Genomic DNA, 14,521 nt, shown 5'->3' with positions numbered 1-14,521 from the left:
TCTACAGAGGCATGAAATTCCAAAGTAATGCCCTCAGTAGAACTGGTGTCTTGCCTACTTTTAGCAGCAAATATTCCACAATTTTATAACAGAGAGATTTTGAATTGGTTTGAGGAAAAATGTATTTAATTAACCAGAAAGATCACTGCTCTTCATTTAAAAATATCAAAATATTTGATACAATCATGCCACTATTTAAAAAAAACAACAACAACCTTATAACAGACAGTACACTGGGAACAAATAAATCAACAGTTTACCTAAACTTATTATTCAGATATTTATTATTGATCATCTTTCTCTTGCCTAGATTCTTCAGTAAAAATATCACATTTACCTCTTTCATTACATACAGATTCATGTTTTATATGCACATGAAAGCCCTCTTTATATTTACATTTAAAACAGCATTCTGAATTTGGGTGTTTCTGTTACTGTTTTTCATCTCTCTTGTGCTTCAATGACCTGTTTTTTGGTCATCAATACATTTTTGTGAATTGGGAATATAATGCAAGAAAATAGCAACAATTAAATATGAAATTTAACAGGCAAAAATACCCAAATGACACAAAATCAAATTGGATGAGACAAGTTGTACCCTTTATCCAAACTATTAGCCAAGAAGACCTGACAAAGGCAGTCCTGAGGGCACACATGAGCTCTAGGAAGGAGAAAAAGAAAACCTAAAGGGATTTGTGTGAAAATCACCATATTCTTTCCAACCTGTGAAACTCATCTCAACATTGCTTGCTTTCACAAGAGAAATTGCCAATATGGTTCTGACTTAATAGAGCTCCTAGAGCCACCCATGCTTTAGACACAATACATGGAGAAATACAGCTCTGCAGATGACCTAACTGGGTCATCTTATCTATTCCTATGACTTTATCATGGAATCAGTGAAGAATCCCACACGTGTTGCCACCCAGATCTCTTTTCTGACTGAAGGGTATATCTACCTGGTAAAGACACTGGGCACCATTATACACCACAACCAAAATTAATTTATTATGCCTTCTTACTCTATCTCACCCTCCACCCCGAACAAAATCCTATTATTATCGCTTGTCTTGTTATTTCAGGGACTAGGATCAAATTCCATTCAGTCACCCCAGCAGGACCCACTGTCATCTTTTACCTCTTTATCTCCTTCACCCACTGAGATCTAGTTATTCACCAAGTCATTCTGAATTCTATTCCTAATATTTAGGAAAGCAGTCCCTTTCTCATCTTTCCCACTACCACCAGTATTCCTAGCACCAGGCACTACCTTTCCAAACAGATGCCACATCGTACCAGAGTGATTTCTCTAGGATGCAAAGCTGATATATCAGCCTCATGTTTAAAATCCTTCAGGAGCTAAAGTCCATAAAATCCAGATTCCTTGGTTTGGCTTATGAAGTCAACCATGCTCTAATTTATGACTAGGATCACAGTCCACACCTCCTACCCCCAGTCATAGTGTGCTTCTTCCTTAGAACATACCATGTTGTATCTAATCTCAGGCATTTCCACATTGAATTCCCTTTGTCTTGACAAATGTTATTGTCTTGATCCCCAATAAAACTCACCTACCACCTCTTTCTCACAAATTATACTTTCTTTCCCTCTCTAACCTATGCTCCACTGCTTTACCTTGCCTGGGAAACTCCTACTTATTTCTCAGGGTCAGGCTGAATTGATTTTCTTCCTAGAAACCTTCTCCAGTGCACAGAAAAAGTAGGCTCCTCTCTATGTGCATTCACCACTAGTTTTTTGGGCTTACCTTAACATAGAATTGGTTATAAGTCTTGTAATTAGATATGAGTAATTACTTATATACTCCAGGACACAAAATCCTGGAAGAGAAAGACTATATCAAGTTTAATCTTAAACCCCAGAGCTTACTACTGTGTCTATACCATAATAGTTGTTAAGTAAATTTACTCAGCCAGTATTTGTTGAGCATATACGATGTAGCTGACACACTATCAGATTCTGAGTTTACAAGTAATACTTGATTTTTAAATTCATAGACTTCTAGGATAGGAAGGAGAGATTAGATGACATAAACATATCCATCAATGCATGCATGAATGAAGAAATGAACGAGTGAGTGAATAAAGCCCACAAACCGAAATTAGGACTACTTTGTCCATTAAGTAGGGTACTTGCTGCCCTTTTGTTTTAGAGTTGCTCTTCTCTATCAGTGGGCAAATCATAGATGATACAGCTTGGAGTTAAGAAACAAAGTAGAAAATATCTTTTCCCAAATCCAAGTTTGACTGAGAGTCATTAATACCCTCATACATTCTTCAGGGAATTACTCAAGAAACCATAATTTTCACTATCACCCATTCTTTAATCCTTCCTTTTAGTACCAGAATACAACTGGTAGCTACTTATTTTAGGCACTACATTTCTCAACATCCCCTGCAGTGAGGTACAACCATAGGACTAAACTCTGCCCACAGGAAATGATGCATTTTTTAGGTGACATCCTTAAACAGATTTTACTTTTCCTCCACTACTCCTTTCTTGTTCTGAGAGACTAACACAGAGACAAAAGGCCAGGACTGAGGGTGGAAGACATACTCTGCTGTCTCCAAACCACTTACTTCTCTTTTTTTTTTTTTTTAATTTATTTTATTTTATTTTATTTTTTTATAATTTTTTTATTTTTTATAAACATATATTTTTATCCCCAGGGGTACAGGTCTGTGAATCACCAGGTTTACACACTTCACAGCACTCACCAAATCACATGCCCTCCTCAATGTCCAAACCACTTACTTCTCAACAGTTCCATGAGAAAGATAAAAACTCTATCTTATCTTGAGCCATTGTATTTTTTTAATTCTTTAATCAGCAGCACCATCTACACCTTAACTAATACACAATTCAGCTAAATCAACCGAAACAGCCAGCAGTGAACAAGAGTGGAAATGTTACCTTGTATATCTGAAGGAATACATCTGTCCATGCCCTTTTACTCCAGGCTTCAAACTGAGTCATGTCTATAACAACAGAGGGCTTTTCCTTAGGTATACAGGAACACACAGGCAAGATAGTAACGAAAGAATTTAATAAAAATTAAAAAAAAGAATTTAATAAATAAAATATTACAACATTAACTAAAATGCAAGGCAAATACAAATTCCAAGTTTTAACTATTTAGCATATAAGTGTTTTTTTTTTTTATTTTTACAAACTTTTGCATACATTCATCAAGATCTCTAATTCCCCATGGGCACGTAATAGAAACTATCAACAGAAGTAACTTCCTAGAATATACAGCCCCTTACTGAGGTCAAAGATATATCCATTCAATGACCCTACTAGTTTATTCCGTGGCAGAAGTAGCAGAATAAGATACAAAGTTATTCTGAACTCTGAGTCCCCAAAAGAAACACATTTTTTGGTTAAGCCACTGGAACTCAGTAGAGTATCAAAAAACAGGCCCCAGTGGGCCCCTGGGTGGCTCAGTTGGTTGAACTTCAAGAGTCATGACCCTGGAGTGGTGGGGTTAAGGCCCATGTCAGTCTCCATACTCAGCAGGGAGTCTATCTGAGATTCTCTCCCTCCCTCTGCTCCTCCCCCAACTCTTGCACGCACTCCCTCCCCCTCCCTCTCAAATACATAAATCTTAAAAAAAAAAAAAAAAAAAAAAAAGACAAGCCCATGGTTCTCCTGTTTACATCATGTGGTGAGTATAATAACAGAGCCATGACTAAAGTAGAGCTGCCTCAAAGCCTGAAGGTTTCTACAAGCAATTCACCTTCTCAAGAGGTTTCCATAAAATGAACTGTATACTTTGAAAAAAACTATACAAATCTTGCTAATTTCTGCCTATTCTCCCCTTTAACTTAAAGAAGGGATGTGGCAAGTGGTGGGAAAATTAAACCAATATTTTTGTTGGAAGATACATAGTCTAAAAATTGACTTTAATAAAACATTTACATAAGTACACACAATCCTTCATTTCTAGACCCCATAAAAGAAGAAATTACCTATATATTTAAGAAAGTCATGTAATAATTTCTACATAGCATAGGGGCCAAGGGTAGGCTGCCCCAAGATGCATCACTTTGGCACATAGGGAGTTGGTTGCAGGGGTTTGGGACAGGTCCCCCCAAAACACGCCACTTTGGCATGTGGCCTATTTTCAGCTGAAGGCAACTGAGACCCTCTGGGCTTAAGAGAAACTTTTGCCCCTCCCTTAACTCAGAGAAGAATCTGAAATAGTGGGGTGTACGGAGAAAGGGTCTTTCCCAGAATAAGCTTTATTAGCAGAGATAACATTTTATCTGAGTGACCCATCTGTATAGCAGGACAAACATCTAATTACCAAACACCTGCTCTTCGTAGGACCCTGTGAGGTACATTTCTTCCCTTTGAAGTCCCAGACTCCTCCTACCCTTTCTCCTTAGTTCAGAATGACATAAATACCTCATTTTGCCTGTCTTTGGAATTTCCAGGTCTGTGCTAATTCCCCTTACATAAGCTATTAAATTTGATTTTCTCCTGTTAATCAGTCTCATGTCAATTTGATTCTTAGTCTAGCTGGAAGGACCTTGAAGAGGACAGGATATTCTTGCTCCCTGACAACAGGAACTCCACAAAGATTTTTAGACAGATATAAAAATGTGTGTGTATGACCGTGTGTGTGTGTGTGTATATATAAAAATATCTATATATATGTGTATATATACATTTAAATATTTATACACACACACGTAAGTAAGCTGTCCAGAGAGACATAATCCATAGGATATTTCATAAATAAAATACCAAGATTTTGTAATAAAATTTTCTAACAAATACCAAAGATCAGTCAATTCATTAACTGTGCAGATTATTCCCTAGAAATTGTATTTCCTTACTGTAATTTCAATCCACTTTTCATAATCTTCTGGTTCAAGCAGAAATTCTGGAAGTACATGAGAAATACATGCTCCTTGAGCACTAAAATCAAAAGAGAAAAATCCAAATTATTATAGTATAATACTCCCAGTTTGTATATCACCTGCATTTGAACTTCAGTTATTTCAATATCATAGTTTATATATGTATTGAATTTTATTTCTTAAATTTAAAATTTATAAAATTAGCTTTAACACTTCTCTTAACAATGAAGTGTGTATATGATGCTTCCTTTAGAGAATTAATAATGAGAAAGAACTTACTAAATGCCTACAATCAGCTACATTTATCCTTATATGATAACAAAATATAGAGTTACATGACTTTGCTAACCATTTTATTGTTGTATAACATTAAAAAATTGAAAACTATCTGGAAAAACTTTGAATACAATAAACCATCTAACAGATCATTAGTCACCCAATGCTCAGTGAATGCCTATCACAACACACAGCTGAATATGGAAAACCACAAATATAACATAATCCATCACCTATTTTTCCAAGAATATCTAAAAATTCTGGCCTCTGTGATAATATAAACTTGTAATAGTATATCTGATGCAGCACATATTTGTTATTTTATACATTTAAGAGCATATATATTCATATGTATATAATCTATCACATTCAAGATTATATTTTTTGTTGTCATATTTCTTGAACTATTTTTTAAAGATATATTTCTGAGAGAGAGAGTGAGTGGGGGATAAGAGGCAAGAGAGGCTCTACACTCAGGAGGCTCCATGCTGAGTGTAGAACCTGATGCAGGACTCTGATCTCACAACCCTGAGATCATGACCTGCGTCGAAATCAAGAATCAGTTGCTCAACTGACTAAGTCATTCAGGTACTCCTTGAAATGTTTTTATTCAAAGTCTTCATATGCACATCTATCACCACCAGAACTACCTTCATACAGTTTAATAGTTTTGGCAGGAGTGTTTCCTAGTGGAGATCTAACTAAACATTTAGGTTTAACTCATTCAGTGAGCACAGAATGCCACTCACCATAAGCATTTATCAGAGAATATCATATCTAGTCCTCAACTCTGTACACATTTTGCAATCCTATCACTACTGAAATGGGAGAAAAAGAAAAGGCAGAAAGGAGACTAAACATGATTCTAAAAGTTCAAACCTTGAAGGTAGCATAATGAATGAGAAAAAAAATATAAGGAAGGGGAACCCTTGTGGGGGTAGAAGCAGAGAGCAGAGTTCTAGAATTGTTAAGTTTCACTTGGCCGTGGGCCAGTGGAAGCTGGTGTAAGAAATCATGCTGCACACATAAAGCTCCTTTGTTTGACAGTTAAATATCATCCCTTCTCTTTGATTTTCATGTATTTCCCATCTAGATCTACATCACTCCTATGAATCTTCACTAAACTGGAATTCTTATAGATTTAAATATTATCTATAATATTTTAATGGAACACTACTCCTTTACAGGAGTAGCTGAACCTAGAGCATTTGTAAGAACTCAAATGAGATGATGGTCCATTAAGTTGAAATCATAGAGGTAAAACAAAGACAGAAAGCTCAGAGAAATATATAGAAACTGGAATACTTCCTTGCATCCAAAGCAATATGGGATTTCAGAAGGAAATAATCACATCTATTAAATGGTACTGAAAACCTAAGAAAAATTATCAGGGAAGCATTAAACTGAAAGCTTCTTGGAGAAGGAGACCACATGGTATTCATTTGAATATTCCATAGTGTCCAGCAGAGAAGAGGCCTTCAGTAAAATGTTCAGAATGAAGAATAAATTTTTTGCATTATTGGAGACAACAGGCCCTAAATGGAGTCATTTATGCTAAGCTCCATGTCACCAAAGTGAGATTTAACTTCACAATGATTTTGTACCTCCCAGAAATGGAATCTTAAACCAGTTAATCAGGAATTGCCTGAACAGCATTAGTTAGGTAATCTGCCTGAGAGACCCATACCATCTCTCCTAGAGAAGGTAACTTTGCAATAATCAATCTGCTTCTGTTGCTGTAAGAGTACAAAACTTTTTCCTCCTTACCTTCTAAGTTTTTTGCTAGCCCAATAATAAAATTGACATAAATCAAATTAAGGGGGGGGAACAACAATGAGATATACATACTTTATGGGAGTCTCACAAAGTAATGAAGCTTGAGAGGTGGTCAGACAGCTGAGGCTAAGGAGATGGGGGTAGGGGTTTGGGTCTTCAAAGGGGAGGAAGACAATTCACAAAAATATGAGAAGAGCAAATCTTTGGTAAACAATCATTTGCCATGCCAGGTAGTTAAGTCTTTCTGATATAAAAAGTTCTCTCTGGCAATAGCACCCTTCCTGGTATAAGACCCTGTGTAAATTCTTTTTTTTTTTTTAATTTTTTATTTTTCATAAACATATATTTTTATCCCCAGGGGTACAGGTCTGTGAATCACCAGGTTTACACACTTCACAGCACTCACCAAAGCACATACCCTCCCCAATGTCCATAATCCCATCCCTTCTCCCAAACCCCCTCGCCCCAGCAACCCTCAGTTTGTTTTGTGAGATTAAGAGTCACTTATGGTTTGTCTCCCTCCCAATCCCATCTTGTTTCATTGATTCTTCTCCTACCCACTTAAGCCCCCATGTTGCATCACCACTTCCTCGTATCAGGGAGATCATATGATAGTTGTCTTTCTCTGCTTGACTTATTTCACTAAGCATGATACGCTCTAGTTCCATCCATGTTGTCGCAAATGGCAAGATTTCATTTCTTTTGATGGCTGCATAGTATTCCATTGTGTATATATACCACTTCTTCTTGATCCATTCATCTGTTGATGGACATCTAGGCTCTTTCCATAGTTTGGCTATTGTGGACATTGCTGCTATAAACATTCGGGTGCACGTGCCCCTTTGGATCACTACGTTTGTATCTTTAGGGTAAATACCCAATAGTGCAATTGCTGGGTCATAGGGCAGTTCTATTTTCAACATTTTGAGGAACCTCCATGCTGTTTTTCAGAGTGGCTGCACCAGCTTGCATTCCCACCAACAGTGTAGGAGGCTTCCCCTTTCCCGCATCCTCGCCAGCATCTGTCATTTCCTGACATGTTGATTTTAGCCATTCTGACTGGTGTGAGGTGATATCTCATTGTGGTTTTGATTTGTATTTCCCTGATGCCGAGTGATATGGAGCACTTTTTCATGTGTCTGTTGGCCATCTGGATGTCTTCTTTGCAGAAATGTCTGTTCATGTCCTCTGCCCATTTCTTGATTGGATTATTTGTTCTGTGGGTGTTGAGTTTGCTAAGTTCTTTATAGATTCTGGACACTAGTCCTTTATCTGATATGTCGTTTGCAAATATCTTCTCCCATTCTGTCAGTTGTCTTTTGATTTTGTTAACTGTTTCCTTTGCTGTGCAAAAGCTTTTGATCTTGATGAAATCTCAATAGTTCATTTTTGCCCTTGCTTCCCTTGCCTTTGGCATTGTTCCTAAGAAGATGTTGCTGCGGCTGAGGTCGAAGAGGTTGCTGCCTGTATTCTCCTCAAGGATTTTGATGGATTCCTTTCGCACATTGAGGTCCTTCATCCATTTTGAGTCTATTTTTGTGTGTAGTGTAAGGAAATGGCCCAATTTCATTTTTCTGCATGTGGCTGTCCAATTTTCCCAGCACCATTTATTGAAGAGGCTGTCTTTTTTCCATTGGACATTATTTCCTGCTTTGTCGAAGATTAGTTAACTGTAGAGTTGAGGGTCTATTACTGGGCTCTCTATTCTGTTCCATTGATCTATGTGTCTGTTTTTGTGCCAGTACCATGCTGTCTTGATGATGACAGCTTTGTAATAGAGCTTGAAGTCCGGAATTGTGATGCCACCAACGTTGGCTTTCTTTTTCAATATCCCTTTGGCTATTCGAGGTCTTTTCTGGTTCCATATAAATTTTAGAATTATTTGTTCCATTTCGTTGAAAAAGATGGATGGTACTTTGATAGGAATTGCATTAAATGTGTAGATTGCTTTAGGTAGCATAGACATTTTCACAATATTTATTCTTCCAATCCAGGAGCATGGAACATTTTTCCATTTGTGTCTTCCTCAATTTCTTTCATGAGTACTTTATAGTTTTCTGAGTATAGATTCTGTGCCTCTTTGGTTAGGTTTATTCCTAGGTATCTTATGGTTTTGGGTGCAATTGTAAATGGGCTTGACTCCTTAATTTCTCTTTCTTCTGTCTTGCTGTTGGTGTAGAGAAATGCAACTGATTTCTGTGCATTGATTTTATATCCTGACACTGAATTCCTGTATAAGTTCTAGCAGTTTTGGAGTGGAGTCTTTTGGGTTTTCCACATATAGTATCATATCATCTGCGAAGAGTGATAATTTGACTTCTTCTTTGCCGATTTGGATGCCTTTAATTTCCTTTTGTTGTCTGATTGCTGAGGCTAGGACCTCTAGTACTATGTTGAATAGCAGTGGTGATAATGGACATCCCTGCCGTGTTCCTGACCTTAGCGGAAAAGCTTTCAGTTTTTCTCCATTGAGAATGATATTTGCGGTGGGTTTTTCATAGATGGCTTTGATGATATTGAGGTATGTACCCTCTATCCCTACACTTTGAAGAGTTTTGATGAGGAAGGGATGCTGTACTTTGTCAAATGCTTTTTCAGCATCTATTGAGAGTATCATATGGTTCTTGTTCTTTCTTTTATTGATGTGTTGTATCACATTGACGGATTTGCGGATGTTGAACCATCCTGGCAGCCCTGGAATAAATCCCACTTGGTCATGGTGAATAATCCTTTTAATGTACTGTTGAATCCTATTGGCTAGTATTTTGTTGAGTATTTTTGCATCTGTGTTCATCAAGGATATTGGTCTATAGCTCTCTTTTTGATGGGATCCTTGTCTGGTTTTGGGATCAAGGTGATGCTGGCCTCATAAAATGAGTTTGGAAGTTTTCCTTCCATTTATATTTTTTGGAACAGTTTCAGGAGAATAGGAATTAGTTCTTCATTAAATGTTTGGTAGAATTCCCCCGGGAAGCTGTCTGGCCCTGGGCTTTTGTTTGGAGATTTTTAATGACTGTTTCAATCTCCTTACTGGTTATGGGTCTGTTCAGGCTTTCTACTTCCTCCTGGTTCAGTTGTGGTAGTTTATATGTTTCTAGGAATGCATCCATTTCTTCCAGATTGTCAAATTGTTGGTGTAGAGTTGCTCATAGTATGTTCTTATAATAGTTTGTATTTCTTTGGTGTTAGTTGTGATCTCTCCTCTTTCATTCATGATTTTATTTATTTGCGTCCTTTCTCTTTTCTTTTTGATAAGTCTGGCCAGAGGTTTATCAATTTTATTAATTCTTTCAAAGAACCAGCTCCTAGTTTTGTTGATTTGCTCTATTGTCTTTTTGGTTTCTATTTCATTGATTTCTACTCTGATCTTTATGATTTCTCTTCTCCTGCTTGGCTTAGGGTTTCTTTCTTGTTCTTTCTCCAGCTCCTTTAGGTGTAGGGTTAGGTTGTGTACCTGAGACCTTTCTTGTTTCTTGAGAAAGGCTTGTACCACTATATATTTTCCTCTCAGGACTGCCTTTGTTGTGTCCCACAGATTTTGAACTGTTATTTTCATTGTCATTTGTTTCCATGATTTTTTTCAATTCTTCTTTAATTTCCCGGTTGACCCATTCATTCTTTACAAGGATGCTGTTTAGTCTCCATGTATTTGGGTTCTTTTCAAACTTCCTTTTGTGGTTGAGTTCTAGCTTTAGAGCATTGTGGTCTGAAAATATGCAGGGAATGATCCCAATCTTTTGATACTGGTTGAGTCCTGATTTAGGACCGAGGATGTGATCATTCTGGAGAATGATTCATGTGCAGTAGAGAAGAATGTGTATTCTGTTGCTTTGGGATGAAATGTTCTGAATATATCTGTGATGTCCATCGGGTCCAGTGTGTCGTTTAAGGCCTTTATTTCCTTGCTGATCTTTTGCTTGGATGATCTGTTCATTTCAGTGAGGGGAGTGTTAAAGTCCCCTACTATTATTGTATTATTGTTGATGTGTTTCTTTTATTTTTTTATTAATTGGTTTATATAGTTGGCTGCTCCCACGTTGGGGGCATAGATATTTAAAATTGTTAAATCTTCTTATTGGACAGACCCTTTGAGTATGATATAGTGTCCTTCCTCATCTCTTATTATGGTCTTTGGCTTAAAATCTAATTGATCTGATATAAGGATTGCCACCCCTGCTTTCTTCTGATGTCCATTAGCATGGTAAATTCTTTTCCACCCCCTCACTTTAAATCTGGAGGTGTCTTAGGAAATAAAATGAGTTTCTTGTAGGCAACATATAGATGGGTTTTGTTTTTTTATCCATTCTGATACCCTGTGTCTTTTGACAGGGGCATTTAGCCCATTAACATTCAGAGTAACTATTGAGAGATATGAATTTAGTGCCATTGTATTGCCTGTAAGGTGACTGTTACTGTATATGGTCTCTGTTCCTTTCTGATCTACCACTTGTAGGCTCTCTCTTTGCTTAGAGGACCCCTTTCAATATTTCCTGTAGAGCTGGTTTGGTGTTTGCAAATTCTTTCAGTTTTTGTTTGTCCTGGAAGCTTTTAATCTCTCCTTCTATTTTCAATGATAGCCTAGCTGGATATAGTATTCTTGGCTGCATGTTTTTCTCTTTTAGTGCTCTGAAAATATCATGCCAGCTCTTTCTGGCCTGCCAGGTCTCTGTGGATAAGTCAGCTGCCAGTGTAATATTTTTACCATTGTATGTTACAGACTTCTTTTCCCGGGCTGCTTTCAGAATTTTCTCTTTGTCACTGAGACTTGTAAATTTTACTATTAGGTGACTGGGTGTGGGCCTATTCTTATTGATTTTGAGGGGCGTCCTCTGAACCTCCTGAATTTTGATGCTCGTTCCCTTTGCCATATTGGGGAAATTCTCCCCAATAATTCTCTCCAGTATACCTTCTGCTGCCCTCTCTCTTTCTTCTTCTTCTGGAATCCCAATTATTCTAATGTTGTTTCGTCTTATGTTGTCACTTATCTCTCGAATTCTCCCCTCGTGGTCCAGTAGCTGTTTGTCCCTCTTTTGTTCAGCTTCTTTATTCTCTGTCATTTGGTCTTCTATATCACTAATTCTTTCTTCTGCCTCATTTATCCTAGCAGTGAGAGCCTCCATTTTTGATAGCTCCTCATTAATAGCTTTTTTAATTTTAACTTGTTTAGATTTTAGTTCTTTTATTTCTCCAGAAAGGGCTTTTATATCTCTCAATAGGTTTTCTCTAATATCTTCCATGCCTTTTTCGAGCCCGGCTAGAACCTTGAGAATTGTCATTCTGAACTCTAGATCTGACATATTATCAATGTCTGTATTGATTAGGTCCCTAGCCTTCGGTACTGCCTCTTGTTCTTTTTTTTGTGTTGAATTTTTCCGTCTTGTCATTTTGTCCAGATAAGAGTATATGAATGAGCAAGTAAAATACTAAAAGGGTGGCAACAACCCCAGGAAAATATGCTTTAACCAAATTAGAAGAGATCCCAAATCGTGAGGGGGGAGAAAGGGCATAAAAAGAGGTTCAAAAAGGAAGAAAGAAAAAAAAAAAAAAGAAAAGAATTTTAAAAAAAGAAAACAAATCAGAAAAATACAAAAAAGAAAAATACATATATATTAGATAAACTAGTTAAAAAACGTTAAAAAAGAAAAAGGTAAAAGTTAAAAAAAAAAATTTAACCAGAAGGCGAGAAAAAAAACAAAAAATGAAAAAGAAAAAAATTTAAATTAACTGCAAGACTAAAAAAAATCACAGGGAAAAAGCCATGAGTTCCGTGCTTGGCTTTCTCCTCCTCTGGAATTCTGCTGCTCTCCTTGGTATTGAAACCGCACTCCTTGGTAGGTGAACTTGGTCTTGGCTGGATTTCTTGTTGATCTTCTGGGGGAGGGGCCTGTTGTAGTGATTCTCAAGTGTCTTTGCCCCAGGCGGAATTGCACTGCCCTTATCAGGGACCGGGGTGAGTAATCTGCTCGGATTTGCTTTCAGGAGCTTTTGTTCCCTGAGTGCTTTCCGTAGAGTTCTGGAGGACGGGAATACAAATGGCGGCCTCCTGGTCTCCTCCCGGAGGAGCCGAGAGCCCAGGGCCACACTCCTCAGTGCGCCCTCAGAGAACAGCGGCCAGTTACTCCCGTCTGCCTGACCTCCGGCCGCACTCCGAGCTCACCGAGCCTGCGACCGGTTCAAGGTTACACCGAGCTGTGAGATTACTGTCGGCTCTGTCTCTGTAGCCGGCTTTCCCGTTCCAATACCCGCAAGCTCTGCGACACTCAGACACCCCCGATCCTTCTGTGACCCTGTGGGACCTGAGGCCACGCTGACCCCGTGTGGGCTTTGCCCCAGGTAGCCTCTGGAGCGATGTCCCTCCGCCGAACAGACTTTTAAAAGTCCTGATATTGTGCACCGTTGCTCCGCCGCTTGCCGGGAGCTGGCCCCTCTCCCCGGGGTCTATCTTCCCGTCGCTTTGGATTCACTTGTCCGCCGGTCCTACCTTTCAGAAAGTGGTTGTTTTTCTGTTTCCAGAATTGCTGTTCTTCTTCTCTTCGATCTGCCGATGGATTTTCAGGTGTTTGCAATCTTTAGATAAGCTATCTGGCTGATCTCCGGCTAGCTGAAGTAGTCTCAGCCTGCTACTTCTCCGCCATCTTGACTCCTCCCCCCCCATGTAAATTCTTGTAGGCAGTTAAGAGAGAGGTTAAAAACTTGCCTGAGTCTGCTCGGTCTCAATTGCCTTCAGCTCAAAATAATCCCCATGCCAAAGTGGTACATTTTGGGATAGCATATACTGCTTCCCCTATTGCCCAAGTACAACTTCCTTGTTCTTGCTTCTTTCTGGATATAAAACCTCTTGCCTTGTACAGCTCATTGGAGCTTCTTTCTATCTGGCTAGATTGGATACTGCCCAAGTCTCAAATTGCTGAATAAAACTGATATGAAAGTTAAAATTTACTCAGGTGAATTTTGTTCTTTCACAGCATTTTACAGACATTGTTATCAAGTGAGGGACAGTGGAATATTCCACCCCAAAATATACCTCTTTGGAACACCAATTATTTTGAGAAACTGCAGGACAGGAGCTCGAAAAACAGAGTAGATGTCATCCTTTTGTAAGGAAAACATATATTTATCAAGGAAATTAACATTAGCAAAGGGGCCCCACCAGGAAGAACCCTACTTCCAGGAGGTAACTTTTTCTGCTGACAGATGTATATGTGTGACAGGGTTACCTTTGTGTAACAAATATTTCCTCTCACCTTTTCTGAATTACCTCCTCCCTGTCTTGACCCCTTCTCTCTCTAAAGCCCTAGAGCCCTATCATTTTCCTTAGCTCAGGATGGTATAGAATCCTCATCTTTTGACTGTCTTTTGAATCTTAAATCTTTGTGGGGCCACTGTACTTACATACATAATCAATTTTTGTCCTCCTGTCTTTTTATTATGGGGTGTAGGGGAGTAGGTCTCAGCTAAGAACCTAGAAGCGTAGAGGGGAAATTATTTTTCCTCTCCTACATGAGACTAGTTTTCTTCATTTTGAATTTATCCCAAGACCTAACTTCATCAGTCCCTAAGACAGTATTTACGATTCTCTTTTG

The 14,521-nt window shown here is 38.2% G+C and overlaps 1 protein-coding gene across 1 annotated transcript in view; it reads right to left on the bottom strand.

The window, feature by feature from the left end:
• Nucleotides 1-14,521, bottom strand: part of CFAP47 (cilia and flagella associated protein 47) — a 546,720-nt gene that overhangs the window by 337,715 nt on the left and 194,484 nt on the right. The window contains exons 31-32 of the mRNA XM_059157736.1: nt 4,863-4,944; nt 2,932-3,018 (exon numbers count right to left, since the gene is read on the bottom strand). Of these exons, the coding sequence (XP_059013719.1) occupies nt 2,932-3,018; nt 4,863-4,944 (169 nt within the window). The remainder of the gene's footprint in view (nt 1-2,931; nt 3,019-4,862; nt 4,945-14,521) is intronic.

This window comes from Mustela lutreola, chromosome X, assembly GCF_030435805.1.
Source record: "Mustela lutreola isolate mMusLut2 chromosome X, mMusLut2.pri, whole genome shotgun sequence".
Taxonomy (NCBI): domain Eukaryota; kingdom Metazoa; phylum Chordata; class Mammalia; order Carnivora; family Mustelidae; genus Mustela; species Mustela lutreola.
The sequence above is the reverse complement of the archived record's forward strand: the minus strand, read 5'-3'. Positions and strand labels throughout refer to the sequence as shown.